The 15,857-nt window shown below is 39.5% G+C and overlaps 1 protein-coding gene across 1 annotated transcript in view; it reads left to right on the forward strand.

Moving 5' to 3' along the window:
* The window catches only part of LOC126365786 (peptidoglycan recognition protein 3-like), a 98,211-nt gene that overhangs the window by 22,904 nt on the left and 59,450 nt on the right, over nt 1-15,857 (forward strand). The window contains exon 3 of the mRNA XM_050008362.1: nt 5,486-5,652. Within this exon, the coding sequence (XP_049864319.1) occupies nt 5,486-5,652 (167 nt within the window). The remainder of the gene's footprint in view (nt 1-5,485; nt 5,653-15,857) is intronic.

The following is a 15,857-nucleotide window of genomic DNA, read 5'->3' on the forward strand; positions in this document are numbered from 1 at the left end:
CACATGACCAGAGACGATTTCTTGATATTTAGCAACCTATCTTTTGTGTTTAGTGATCTTTTTCTCATATTTAGCCACTCTTTTAGATGTCAGCCCTTCTTCATCAATCTCTGTCTTCACTACAGATGATTTCCTTTCATCCTGGGGTCTGAGTGACATGTCTTTTCTTTCTAACCTTGCCCAGCCTATCTTCCTTTCTTCCCTGAGGAAGGAAGTATTAGTTCTGAGAGCTAGAAAGTGTATGGTTTTTACATTTATGTGTGTCAATTGGCAGTACTACATATTTTGCCTCTGAAGGAAATTAATGGCTAACAATTACCATGAACTTCTCCTCAACTGTGGAAAATTGTGAAAGTAGGTTTGTGCAATGACCCGCATACTACAGGTTTGACGAACACACAATCCCACTATACAATGTAGTTGCACTATTGTAGGTGAAAATACTGTTAAGTGGCAGCCCAGGTTACTCCTTGCACTACCAGATCAGTGAAATAGTTTCTGATAATGGTCATCAATCTTGATTTGACCTGTGGGACAAGGTTAAAAATTAAAAACTGTGATATTACTGATCCCTGCCCTGTACCAACCCATTTGCTATCTATGATCTGACCAATGGAATTCATAATGGACAGTACACATGGTCTCTGTTCATGCTTCAATTGGTTCCTTACTATGTGCTCGAGACTCTCAACAGACACTCAATGTGAGCATTCAGAGGTATTTATGTCAGAATGTTATGTGAAATCAAACACATTAGCTTCCAAAGAGACAATTCCATTTATTCACACAATGGAAAATGCCAAAATGTCTTTTTCTTTGACAGGCACCTCATCCACCCATCTGTTAGTTCCACAATGTAGAAAAGGTCTGTTACTAAATAATAACATCTATCTCAAATTTGCAGTCACTGACAGCTATTTTTGCAGCATAGAATCTCAAATGCTTGTATTGACAGATATGGTTTAACTACAGAATGCTGAAAGTGTCAGTAACACTCTGCATTTTGGCCCCATCTGACCTGTCTTCTACTCCCATCCATCTACATTTATATGCTGTAAACCACTGAAAAGTGCATGACAGAGGGTATGTCCCATTGTACCTCTAATTAGCATTATTTCCTGTTCCATTCGCATATGGAGCACAGAAAGAATGATTGTTTAAATGCCTCCATGCATCTGTATTTACTATAACCTTACCCTCAAAATCCCTATTGGAGCAATACGTAATGGACTGTAGTATGTTCCTATGCTCATCATTTAAAGCCAGTTTTTGAAACTTTGTAAGCAGGCTTTTTGGAACAGTTTACGACTAGCTTCAGATGTCTACCAGTTCACTTTCTTCAGCATCTCTGTGACACTTTCCCACACTTCAGACATACCTGTGAGCATTCATGCTGCTCTTCTCTGTATACGTTCAATACATCTGGTAATCCTATTTGGTACATGACCAACAACTGATTTGTCTGATTCCTCCTTGAAGGTTCATAACTGACTCCTTGATTTTCTGAGTTCTGAGCATTGCCTCTCTTGTGCCTTTACTTTTCCTAAAGCCAAACTGAACCTCACCTAGCGCATTCCCAATTTTCTTTTCCATTCTTCTGTATATTATTCTTGTAAGCAGCTTCGATGCATGAGCTGTTAAGCTGATTGTGCGATAATTCTCGCACTTGTCAGCTCTTGCCATCTTCGGAATTGTGTGGATGATGCTTTTCCGAAAGTCAGATGGTATGTCGCCAGACTCATATATTCTACACACCAATGTGAATAGTCGTTTTGTTGCCACTTCCCCTAATGATTTTAGAAATTCTGATGGAATGTTATCTATCCCTTCTGCCTTATTTGACCGTAAGTCCTCCAAAGCTCTTTTAAATTCTGATTCTAATACTGGATCCCCTATCTCTTCTAAATCGACTCCTGTTTCTTCTTCTATCATATCAGACAAATCTTCACCCTCGTAGAGGCTTTCAATGTATTGTTTCCACCTATCTGCTCTCTCCTCTGCATTTAACAGAGGAATTCCCGTTGCGCTCTTAATGTTACCAACGTTGCTTTTAATGTCACCAAAGGTTGTTTTGGCTTTCCTGTATGCTGAGTCTGTCCTTCCGACAATCATATCTTTTTCAATGTCTTCACATTTTTCCTGCAGCCATTTTGTCTTAGCTTCCCTGCACTTCCTATTTATTTCATTCCTCAGTGACTTGTATTTCTGTATTCCTGATTTTCCCGGATCATGTTTGTACTTCCTCCTTTTATCAATCAACTGAAGTATTTCTTCTGTTACCCATGGTTTCTTTGCAGCTACCTTCTTTGTACCTATGTTTTCCTTCCCAGCTTCTGTGATGGCCCTTTTTAGAGATGTCCATTCCTTTTCAACTGTGCTGCCTACTGCGCTATTCCTTATTGCTGTATCTATAGCATTAGAGAACTTCAAACGTATCTCATCATTCCTTAGAACTTCCATATCCCATTTCTCCCTACAAGCTACTAACTACCCACCCACATCTGCATCTATAATCCCACTTCCCACCTCCTGCCTCTCTTGCTTTCTACATTCTGTCCCCCTCTTTCCTCCCCTCCCCCCCCCCCCCCCTCGCCAACTTGACGCAACTCCCAGTCCACCCTGCAATATGTGTGTGTGTGTGTGTGTGTGTGTGTGTGTGTGTGTGTGTGTGTGTGTGTGTACTTTAGTTCACCAAAGGATTTATTTCAAAAGCTAGCAAGTTTTCTTTCTCTTTTGTGTGTGCCTGTCAATAACTCTGTACCTCTACTAATCAGCTGGTGAGTGGTCTCCTCTACTCCTAGACCATTTTCACTCCAAACCCTTTGACACAGTGGCAATATCACTGTGGAAGATCCAGGTGCAAGACCTGCCCAGTCCACCCACCCAGTCTACCAACTGCCTGTCAGTCTTTTCAGTTAAATCATTGCTTGCATCCAGGATTGATGAAGTGCAATACTCTAATAATTGTTGACAATTAGTGTGATTCACAGCCATGTTCTCTGCGCAGTTTGTAATCATTCAGTTAAATCATTGCTTGCATCCAGGATTGATGAAGTGCAATACCCTAATAATTGTGGACAATTAGTGTGATTCACAGCCATGTTCTCTGCACAGTTTTGTAATCATTCATATAAAAATCACATTTTTCACCATGTTAAGTCTCATATTATAATCTCATCTCCTTCTTGACGGTTAATCTGTTTTGCTCAGTAAGTTTACTTACTTTAAATGACCTGTTTTCCTGTGAAAAGTATTGTTGTCATAACAAATTATAATTTTGCAAGATGTATGATTTGATTTAATTGATGTTCTACTAAATTAACTACTGACTAAAAAAAGTAAATTTACAATTAATAAATTTTCACTTCTGTATTAATATGCATAAAGCATTTTTGAGAACTGCTTTGCATCTGCAATGTATTGCAATTAGTACTGCAGAAATTAATGAAGGGAAAAACCAGTCAAATATATTATTATACTTTAATATTTTACTGACATCATAGTCATCAGAGAAAGAGTAACAGAACAGTTGGTTAAGGATGGAAGGTGATATTGGGTGAGTTTGTCAATGGAACCATCCTGGAGTTTGGCTTAAGCAGTCAAGGAAAGCCACAGATAATCTAAATCAGTATGGCTAGATTTTCTCCCAAAACTGCCTTTTCTTTCATTAACAAACCAAAAGAAAAGGCAAAATTACATTCAAACTTGAGAGTGCATAGTGATATAACCCAGACACTACAATTTTAAATTCGTAGCACTTAATTACAATCTTTTACATCAGATAAATAACTGCAACAAGAAAAAGGATTTTTAGCTAGAAAGGCTGTTACAAAAAGGCACAACATGCCCCCAGGCCCCCCATTATGCCAACAATGACTGCCTACCGTATCATGAACACTCTTATTACAGGTTGTCCCAGGAAACTTCTAAAACAAGAAATGAGCATACATGTAACAACAAATAAAATTATTTCCCAAGCCCACAACTCATCCTAAGTTTAGGATTGTGCAACAAAATGACAGTTACTATAATTAATAAAATATTTTCATAAATGAGAAAACTTGAAAATCCAACTTTAAATTAAACATACACGGCATCAGTTAATGGTGCCACAAAATTACTGGGCAGTTACTTTATTTGAAACAGGCAACAGCCTCAAGCAGTAGCCACCCAATAATAAAAAAATAGTGAATAGTTGATGTGATAAGCTAGTGGGTGAATGACTGCAAATTTAAGGTTACTGAACAAGTGTGTTTTGATAAACTTGGCCCCCTTAAGATATCTCAATCAAATTAAAATCACACATAAGCTTTAAAAGGAATTTTAATATACATATGAAAATAAAACACCTATTTTTTTAAAAGCAACTAGCACACAGACATACCAGATTCACATAAGGCCAACAATGCTCATTGCTCTTAGGAGCATGGAAAAACATGTCAAATAATTAAATTTCAGGCACTGAACAAAATTTTACAGACTTGCAAAGGCTCATCCATATCATGCTGAAGCGAAGCTCAGTTGTGTTCAGCCACATGAAATGACTTTTCCATCAGTGCAGAATGCCTTCTCAATTTGATAGCAGCTACAGGTGGTTAGCATTGATTGTATTCCATCACCTATTATGGCTGCAACAGCCAACTCAACCCACTGCAACACAGAACTTCCTTCAAACTGAGTGCTGTCTCTCCATGTAAGCCCATACATAGTGGCTTAATAACACATCACAAAATTGATCAGCTTCCACTGCTGTCTACTACACATTTTGATGTATAATTCAGCACCACTCCATCTCTTGCCTGCCATAAACTCAGCTTCGATGAAGCACTGCAATTCACTTGGTGGTGAACAAACACATTCACTTGCCCCTTCACCATTGTTTCCAGCAGTCTGCATTTTCCTCCTTTAAGCTTCAGTGTTGCATGTTTGCCACTCCACAGTGACCAGTGACCAGTACATCACAGTATAATAGCAAGACTTTCTGCTGTTGACTACAGGCCATTTCAACCCCACTCAAGTAAGATTCCTCAATTATGAGCACTGTGCCATTTTTCTTGGTCTAAATACCCTATGCAGCAGCAAAAGCTGCATATACAGTGCCATATTACTTGTTGCATTTCATAGCAGACAAAAGTATTTCACTTGGAAAGCAATTAAGACCTTTATGTGAATTCAGAAATATTAAGAATTGAATTCTCTGAACAAGTTATTTACTACTTACATTTTAGAGTGTTCAGTTCTTTCTCAAAGGTAGCCATAAATCAAATACTTCATGGTTGCTGAAGAGTGCACAAGTGTGTCAACTCTCATACTGTGAAGGATAACTTAGTATTAAAAAAAAGTAATCCTTGCCTTATATTGTTCAATATAGTCTTTGTAACAGTATACCAGCTCTCACCCCCCCCCCCCCCCTTTTTTCCCTCAAAATAAAGACAAATTTTTAAGAGTTGTATTTCTTAAGTGTTTTTCTTATGTTTTATGGTAGTTATCAATGCATCTTGGTTCCACACACGAGAAGAGTGGGATGCACGTGAGCCAAAGGAAGTAGTTAAACTTAACACTCCAGCACAATACGTGGTTTTAATTGAGTTGCAGCCACAATATTACTGTGACAATTTTAAAACTTGCTCTTATATCCTTCAAGATTTACAGGTAAGGACAAAACTAAAGTTTTTGCAGTTATTCTGCTTACAATGTAAATGATGAATATTCAGAAATGATTTTATCTGAAAATGACCCCAGAAGGCAAATATAAAGTATAACTCAATACTCGTATTTTGAATCATTGAAAATTTGTGTTACTTAATGAAATATACCCTGTAATAACAATTTTTTGAACAACAACATTGTTATACCTCTTTAACAGTCAGTTTCCTTTTGCTAACTGTGACATATACAACACTTTATAGAAAATTTATGTGTGGTAGATGGATAATCTTTAATTTTTAGTAACTTTTGTATGGCATGTAATGTTCATGTTGTGTGGTTCTTAGTTAGCATCTCTGCTTTGTTACAAAGCTTTTCAGAATTTTGAGTCATTGGATAATACATGTTACAGCATCAGTATTATAGGAAGCTTGTATAGGTTTTTACTTATTTACACAACTCACATGGCACAATGCTGCAAACAAGTAAGTGATTACTCAACTTATACATATCATGTAAAGACAAGCTAAGCTTTAATTCACTTACTGAAAAAGGCCATATTTTCAGGTATAAGTTGCTATGGTTGAATATACTAATACAGGTCTCTCAAATTCTTGTCTTTATCACTCAGCATACAAGAAGACGAGACAAAGATCTCATACAAAGATGTGAAAATCCATTATTCCTCCCCCTCATACAATATGCAGGTGCCTCAAATGAATAAACCACAAAAGTGAAATACTTATAACTCAAAATACAGTAAATCAAAATTGTAAATGAACCACTGAGAGTGCAAAGAGACATGAGGTAAGGAATTTCTCAGCAGCAGATGAACTATATGCATGTACAGTGTGTGAGGAGCAATAGTTTCAGAAGGATCAAGAGCATGCTTTGAGATTATAGAACAGTACTGATTTCAGGCAGCCAAGACATTTGATAGCAGGTGGAAGCTCACAGACAATGGCTGATAATTAATAAATGTTACTTAATTAAGCCAGAAATTTGTTCATTGTGAACTGGAACTCATAAACAATGAAACTGCACAGCTGAACAGCATATTGTGTATCTTGGAAAAGAGGCAGAAATTAGATTGAGAATGAGAATACTTACAGATTCAAAACTAGGAATAAGTGAAGTTCAGAAGTTAGAAGATATAGCTGAGAGATTCAGATAGAATGAGAAGGTCTATGGATTAGAATTGAAATCTTGGAAATGACTGATTGTGTTTAGTAATTAGTTAGGAATGAAGGTAGGTTGTTGTTGCTGTTGTCATTGTTGTTGTTGTTGTCGTTAGTCTGAGATTGGTTTTCTGCAGCTCTTCATGCTTGCCCATCTTATGCAAGACTCTTAATCTCTATGTAACTACTGCAACCCACACCCATTTGAACCTGTATACTGTACTCCCTCTGCAGTTCCTTCTTCACACTTCCCTCCATTAATAAAATGATAATTCCCTGCTACATGAGGATGTGTCAACCAATTATTTATTTAGTCATGGTGTGCAACAAATTTCTTTTTTTCCCAATGGAGCTCAATATATTTTCATTAATTATTTGATCTACCCATTTAATCTTCACCATCTTCTGTACCACCACATTTCAGAAGTGTGTATTCTCCGCTTATATGAAATGTTTATTATCCAATATTCACTTCTGTACAAGACTATGCTCCAGACAGGCATCTTCAGAAACCACTTCTTAACATTTAATTCATATTCAGTGTTAACGTGTTAACAAATTTGTCTTTTCAGATCTGCTTTTTATTGTCATTGCCAGTCTCTAGTTTGACCATAATCAGTCATTTATCTGCTTAAATAGCAAACCTTATCTAATACTTTTAGTGCCTCATTTTATTTAATTCAACTACACTTCATTACCCTTGTTTTACGTTTTTTGATGTTCATTTTTCAATGTGTTTTCAAGACATTATGTATTCCATTCAACTGTTCTTCCAAATCCTTTACTGTCTCTGACAGATCTACAATATTTCTTCTCCTTAAACTTTAATTCCCTTTCCAAATGTCTCCTTGGTTTTCTAAACAGCTTCCTCAATATATAACATTTCTCTCTCACTTCCTTTTCGACTACTGGTTCCCTCTGGTACCCTTTGCATCTTATAATTGCAATCTGATTTATGTACAGGTTGTGAATAACTTTTTGCTCTCTACATTTTATCCTTGCTACCTTTGGAGTGTAGTTCATGTCATCAAGTACAAAAGTTGATAACTCATTGCCATTTGATACAGATTTGGCCAGATAGTATCCTGAACACTACAGTGGACTATTGTTTTTACCATTTGGCGTCTCGAAACAAATCTATAAGATAATAAATGAGTCAATACAGAAATGTTTCCTTATCCCTATCCAGAACCCAGTCCCACAAATTGTTCCTGCGTTATTGCTTGGCCCATAGCATCCCCCCAAATGGCCTTACCATCGAATTATCCATCTTCGATTTCAGCCCTTCCTTCCGCAATGACCTCTATCTGTTCAGATTACCCAGTCCTTAACCCTTATCAACATAGTCCTGCAAAACCAAGTCATTCAGGCCCAAACCTCCTTGCATTACCTCATCTCCATCTGTAAAATTCTCCTGCTACGTAATCCCAAATTTCTAGATCCTATATCATATATTGAAACGCTTGCCCTCCAGGAACTAGAGCAGCATTCACAAGGTCAACTCAAAAAATTCTCCAGCCTGTTCACTTCCTACTCTTGCCTTGCACTACCAGTATCCACCACCTCTACAACATCCTCCGAACCTCCCCCACATCCCCTCATAGCTGACAAACCCTGTCTTGCAGATGTACTTCATTTACCCCACCCTCAAAAGCTTCCTTCCATCACCATGCAGAATCCAGAACCTAAACAGACCTGAAACACAGTCATGAACCTTTCTGCCAAAAGCCTTAGCCCTCAGATGTGTCAGTCCTTTCCAAAAACCTTACCTTTGGCCCCACTCCCAATTTCAGTCATGCTGGATTTCTTAAAGACCATCCCTCCATCTCCCAGCACATACAATGGAAACATTTTTTCGCTACTAACACTACCAATCAGACTCAAATCAAGACCAATCTTGAACACTATGTGATGCAGTTCACTCCTATATCCAACCATGATCCACCCCAAATTCCTCCTAATCATTTTCTGTTAACTTCCCACAATATCCTAATCTTGAACATTGATACACCATCATTGCCCAAATTAATTACTATACAAGCTAACCTTACATCTGCAGAAATAACCTCTATCCATCACCTACAAACTGATCTCGACCTTATAATCCTACCTACTGACGAAGGATTCACACTGTTGTTTTGAACCTAAAGGATTACCTGGCAGAAGAACACTACCTGGTTTCAGATTCATCTACCTAAAAACCCTGCTACAGTGACCCCATTCCAGAAATCCATCATGCACTCCCGTCTCTCCTCAACTCCTTAGGCGCAGCAGAACCTCTCCTCAGAGTCTATCTCTCTCCTCACCCCTGCAACTCCCCACACTCCGACCTTCCACATGCTTCCTAAAGTCCATAAGCCCAACCACCTAAGATACCTCATTCTGGCCAGTTACTGTGCCTCCACTGAGAGAATCTCTGCTCTTGTAGACCACCATTTTCAAACTATTACCTGCAACTTACCACCCTATATGAAGACTACAGAGAAAGTAGGGGCTATGTCCAAATCTCATGAAAATGAGTTACTGGTATCATTATGAAATTCATCAGGTGTACTTTCAGCTGGGTGAACTTAAATGAATGTGATGGCTATAGTCACTGAATTGTAGTCAGATTAAAATATGGTATACATAGAGAAAACGGGTCAAGTCCGTCCAATACATGGGCAGAAAAGGTTAAGTCCAGCAGGTGCAGAGTTCTGAACTGTATTAATTTTTTTGTTTGCTTTTATAGAAGTCTCATTGTTGTCACTGTTAAATGCAATGCCATTGATGGGCTTTCTTATGTATTGTCAAAGCTAACACAGAGCATATCTTAAATTATCTTCTTTGTTTTGTGCTGTGGTGGAAGTGAATTTCATGCTGTGCTTTGTGCTAACACAGAGCAACCTTGACAATCACATTGGCACTTTGTGGTGCCGTAGATAGAATTGAATTTCATGTAAAATCCAACTGAGGTCAGTGCTTCAAGTGGTGATGGAATATCCAGAGTCAAGGTGCAGTGTTAAGTCTAGAAAAAGACAGAGATGTGGTAGACAATCTGAAGTATCTAAAACGCTAAATACAATTTCACATGAAATAGGAGAGCACTCTAACTGCAAGAAGAATTCTATTTATTTGCTAATTGATGTAGAGAAGTCTGCATTAATATCTAATTTCAGTTGCTGAAGGACTGGAATGAGCAAAGTTGTCACCTGATAGGACTGATTTCTGTTGACAATGCACAATGCCGAATGCCTTGCAGAGATGAGACATTAGCTACTTTGTGTGATTGTATATTTCATTATAAGATCAGAATAATGAGAGACAATAGTGTGACAGAATTGTCTATTTGTCAAAGGGCCTTTATGTCACTGCATAGTATTTCAAGGAAAAGATTAGAATCTATCAGGAATTCCATAAAAATGAAGGCATGGTGCCAGTTGGTAAATGAGGGAGACATGGAAACCAAGTTCATAAACTGTCAACAGAAACAGAGCAAAAAATCTGCAGTCACATCAAGTCATTTAAAGTACTGTCCAGTCATTGCCAGCATAAATAAAACACAGAAATTGTATTTGCCGGAATAACTCACAATCAAGAAGATGTTCAAGATGTTTCAAGAATGGAAGTGGAACCAGAACTTGCAGAAGGAGAGTTTTTGTTCCCTTCAACTGTAATGAAGGTAGGCTGGTAAAGACTTTAGTCACAGTAACTTAATGAAACTAGATCATATCACCATGTGAAATAGCAGGTACTGCTTTATTATAACAAACCTATTGAGATACCATGCTAATAAAAGGTCGCATGTCCATTGTTTCAAGACTGCTACCTATCATCAAGGGAAAGTATCATGATCTGAAAGAACTGAAGGTGTTCTGTGACACGGGGGCCCAAGAGTACTATACAAATATTCCTTCCCGGCAGTGAATTTACAAACATGTTTTGTGTTATTTGTTTGTAATAAGTAAAAATTGAGAAATGAAGACTTTTGGTAATGAAAACTGTGATTTATGCTGATAACTGTAATTATGCACTATTAACTATATTTTTAATGTGTGTGTTGTAATCATTTATTGAATAATTGTTGATCGTTGTATGCTAGGTGATATCAAGATACAATAGATGAGACATGGGCTTATTAATCATTATAATTTACATGAGTTCAATGACAATAAAAACAATACCTAAAACCTGATTAGTCATGAACATCCTCTACAATAATGACTAGATTCAAAGATGAATAGATCTTTGTCAAGGGAGTTGCATGGCAGTTTTATAGTTTAAGTATCATCCCAATAACACATTACATTCTGACTTTTACAGTATAATTAGTGCATTAAACATAGAAATTAAAAAATAAATATTCAGATAAAAAGACATACAGGTTTCAATTTTTAATAATATTTTTTCCACTTTTAAGGAATCCTAAAGAAAAGGTCAGTGAACATACTGTATAAATTACAAAAGCATATTTCAATAACCAATGAAACTGTAACATTTTAAACTTTAAAACTGCTCACCTGAAAAATCTATAAAATGGATTTAACCCCTTCTTTCCATCTGGTCTTCATATAAAAGCTACCTACCATTTCTTCCACTGACTGCCCACTGTTCCTGTTATGTTACCACACAAAGCCCTGCTCATCAGTATTAATGCCACCACCCTTGATACTAACATCCCTAATGCCCATGGCCTTGCTGCTATTGAACACTACCTTTTCTAATGCCCGACAGATCCAAACTTACAACGTCCTTCCTAGTCATGATGACCAATTATATCCTCACCCACAATTACTTCTCCTTTGAAGGCACCACAAACAAATAAATCTGGGATATGGCTATGGGCACTCGTATCGCACCATCTTGTGTGAACCTATTCATGGGCCATCTAGAGAAATCCCTCCTAACCACTCAGAACCCCAAAGCCATCACCTGGTTCAGATTTGTTGAAGACATCTTCAAAATCTGGGTCAAGGTTGAGGACACCTTATACATATTCCTCCAGAACCGCAACACCTTCTATCTCATTCACTTCACGTGGACCTCTTCAACCCAACAAACCACCTTCCTTGATGTTGACTTCCACCTCAAACATGGCTACATCAGTACCTACCAACCACCAGCAATATCCCCACTTCAATAGATGCTATACATTCTGTACCAATAATTCCCTTCCATGCCACCTAGCCACCAGTGGCAGTCCCTCTTGAAATATATCAAAGTTTTCACTGAGACCTTCACAGACTGTAATTATTCTCCCAGCTTTGTTCAAAACAGATCTCCCATGCCTTATCTCTCCAGTTACCCATCACCTCCCAAGGTCACACCATCTGGCCACAAAAGAGCATTTCCCTCGTGACTCAGTACCACACGCGGCTCGAGCAACTGAATCAAATTTTCCCCAGGCTTTCAACTACCTCTTGTCATGTTCTGACATGAGGTTCAGTCCAGTCACAAACACCATCCATGCCATGAAAGGCAGATCTACCTGTGAAACCAGTCATGTGATCTACAAGCTAAGTTGGATCCATTGTGCTGCATTCTACGTGGACTTGACAACCAACAATCTGTCTGTCATTATGAATGGCTACTGATAAACTATGGCCAAGAAACAGCTGGACCACCCAGTTCTAGAACATACTAGCCAACACAATGTTCTTCATTTCAATGACTACTTCACAGCCTGTGCCATCTGGATCCTTTCTACCAAAAATAGCTTTTCTGAACTGCGCAGGAGGGAGTTTTTCCTGCAGTGTATCCTATATTCCTTTAACCCACTCGTCCTTAACCTTCATTAATCAGTGTCCCTACCCATTTATCTCCTTCTGTGTTGTAACTCCAACACTATACTTCTTTCTATTTCACCAACACACTCACAATCTTTTCCCTTCTCTCTTTTTCTGCTGTCCGTGTGCCGCCAGTGCACCCTCCGTGTAACTGACTGCACCTAACTCATCCCTGCGTGCTCCTGCAACCAGCACTTTATCTTTCTGCACCCTTACCCTGCTATCCCTCTCCCTCCCCACCCCATCCTCCTCCTTAGCCCCACCACCCACTTGCTTCTCCCAGCATGTGCTGCTGCTCGCAGTCTGGCCTTGGCGTGCAGAGGCTGTTGTCATTTTGTGTTGTTCGCCTGGTTTTTTTCTTTGTTGGTAGTCTTCAGTGTTGATGTACTGTATTTTTATACTGGCTCAAAAATGGCGGGGTGGGGGGGGGGGGGGGGTTTATTGGTAAATGTTGATAAGCCTCATTAATAGGTTGGAGGTGAACATCAGCATACTGCTACAATAATTTGCTGTTGAACATCTGTGAGCAGTAAAAACTTAACAATACAGTTCATAGTTCTTGCAGAATAATACGGTACATAGGACACTATTTCTCAAATAAATTGAACAGGCATTGTCATTAATTGTTCTAACACGTGGCCTATTTGTGTTACACTCATTCCACTGTTAAGTTGATGCATTGCTGTTATTTACCCAATGCATAACTCTTGTCTAAAAATCAGACAAGGACCCCGACTGTCTCTGAAACAAAAATTAATCCTTAATATAGCCTCACAATAATATTCACTGAAACTATACTTTATTCAATGTTTAAGTTACAGAAATTACTATTAAAATGTAACTTATACAATTAACTGAATACATCGAAAAATTCCTTCTTTTTAAAAGTTCCTTCTATCCACAAAGGTTATACCAGATTATTTTCTTAAATAAGGAAATTAAGAGATACAGTTATACAAACAATTACTTTGACTAACCTAGTTAGTATTTTGGAATTAATCAAGGACAGGCTTTGCTAATGTGTTTTCGAATAGCAGCAAATAAAGACTTTAAGAATCCTAGTAGCTCTTCTTCCAAATGTTTATAATTAGTACAGAATTTATATTTGTTTAGAAGTCAACAATAGAATCTAAGCCACAAAACAATTACTGATTTCACCCTATAACAAGATATATTAACTAGGAATGGTCAAAATAAATTAGGAAATTAATTCCATGCACAAAACTAAGCATAAAATTAGACCTGGTGCTATATTCCTTCAGACTGAGGGCCAACCTTTCTCTTTTATGGAAATGCAGACCATATGTATGCACAACAATGGTAATTAGTCAAAAACGAAAATAAAATAAATTTAAGAAGGCAGATGGCAAAAAAGGGAGGAAGTAAAGAGATCCCAGCTTACTTCATCACAATGTGTGCATGAGTGGCATTAGCTTGAGTGTGTGTGTGTGTGTGTGTGTGTGTGTGTGTGTGTGACGTCTTTTGTGATGAAGGACTATTTGGCCGAAAGTTCTGTTTGACAGTCTTTTTGCTGTGCGTATCTGCAGCTCAGTATCGCTGCTATATGGCGAATAGAAACTATCCTTTTCATAATATTGTCGTTATTCCATCCTGGATTTTTCTTTTATTAAATGCTTGTATATGTGACAGGTGCTGCAACTGAAAATAATTATGTATTTGATACCAAGGCACCTTCCTTTAACCTGTGACTTGAATATGGTTTCTTAACCAAACCTAGCTGTCTGTGAATTACCATGCATTACAGCACAGAATGACCAGAGGTTGGCTGTGTAACTTAGTTACTCACATGTTCCATTGATCACTTTGCATGATAAAATACACTCCTGGAAATTTTCCATTATGTGAACTCATCTGTAAATGATCAGTATACAGCAATATTTAAGTAGTAGTTGTGTTAATATTCTCTATTTGACACATTCCACACCATTATACACTCCTGGAAATGGAAAAAAGAACACATTGACACCGGTGTGTCAGACCCACCATACTTGCTCCGGACACTGCGAGAGGGCTGTACAAGCAATGATCACACGCACGGCACAGCGGACACACCAGGAACCGCGGTGTTGGCCGTCGAATGGCGCTCGCTGCGCAGCATTTGTGCACCGCCGCCGTCAGTGTCAGCCAGTTTGCTGTGGCATACGGAGCTCCATCGCAGTCTTTAACACTGGTAGCATGACACGACAGCCTGGACGTGAACCGTATGTGCAGTTGACGGACTTTGAGCGAAGGCGTTTAGTGGGCATGCGGGAGGCCGGGTGGACGTACCGCCGAATTGCTCAACACGTGGGGCGTGAGGTCTCCACAGTACATCGATGTTGTCGCCAGTGGTCGGCGGAAGGTGCACGTGCCCGTCGACCTGGGACCGGACCGCAGCAATGCACGGATGCACGCCAAGACCGTAGGATCCTACGCAGTGCCGTAGGGGACCGCACCGCCACTTCCCAGCAAATTAGGGACACTGTTGCTCCTGGGGTATTGGCGAGGACCATTCGCAACCGTCTCCATGAAGCTGGGCTACGGTCCCGCACACCGTTAGGCCATCTTCCGCTCGCACCACAACATCGTGCAGCCCGCCTCCAGTGGTGTCGCGACAGGCGTGAATGGAGGGACAAATGGAGACGTGTCGTCTTCAGCGATGAGAGTCGCTTCTGCCTTGGTGCCAATGAAGGTCATATGCGTGTTTGGCGCCGTGCAGGTGAGCGCCACAATCAGGACTGCATACGACCGAGGCACACAGGGCCAACACCTGGCATCATGGTGTGGGGAGCGATCTCCTACACTGGCCGTACACCTCTGGTGATCGTCGAGGGGACACTGAATAGTGCACGGTACATCCAAACCGTCATCGAACCCATCGTTCTACCATTCCTAGACCGGCAAGGGAACTTGCTGTTCCAACAGGATAATGCACATCCTCATGTATCCCGTGCCACCCAACGTGCTCTAGAAGGTGTAAGTCAACTACCCTGGCTAGCAAGATCTCCGGATCTGTCCCCCATTGAGCATGTTTGGGACTGGATGAAGCGTCATCTCACGCGGTCTGCACGTCCAGCACGAACGCTGGTCCAACTGAGGTGCCAGGTGGAAATGGCATGGCAAGCCGTTCCATAGGACTTCATCCAGCATCTCTACGATCGTCTCCATGGGAGAATAGCAGCCTGCATTGCTGCGAAAGGTGGATATACACTGTACTAGTGCCGACATTGTGCATGCTCTGTTGCCTGTGTCTATGTGCCTGTGGTTC

Source organism: Schistocerca gregaria, chromosome 4 (genome assembly GCF_023897955.1).
Source record: "Schistocerca gregaria isolate iqSchGreg1 chromosome 4, iqSchGreg1.2, whole genome shotgun sequence".
NCBI classification, from domain to species: Eukaryota; Metazoa; Arthropoda; class Insecta; order Orthoptera; family Acrididae; genus Schistocerca; species Schistocerca gregaria.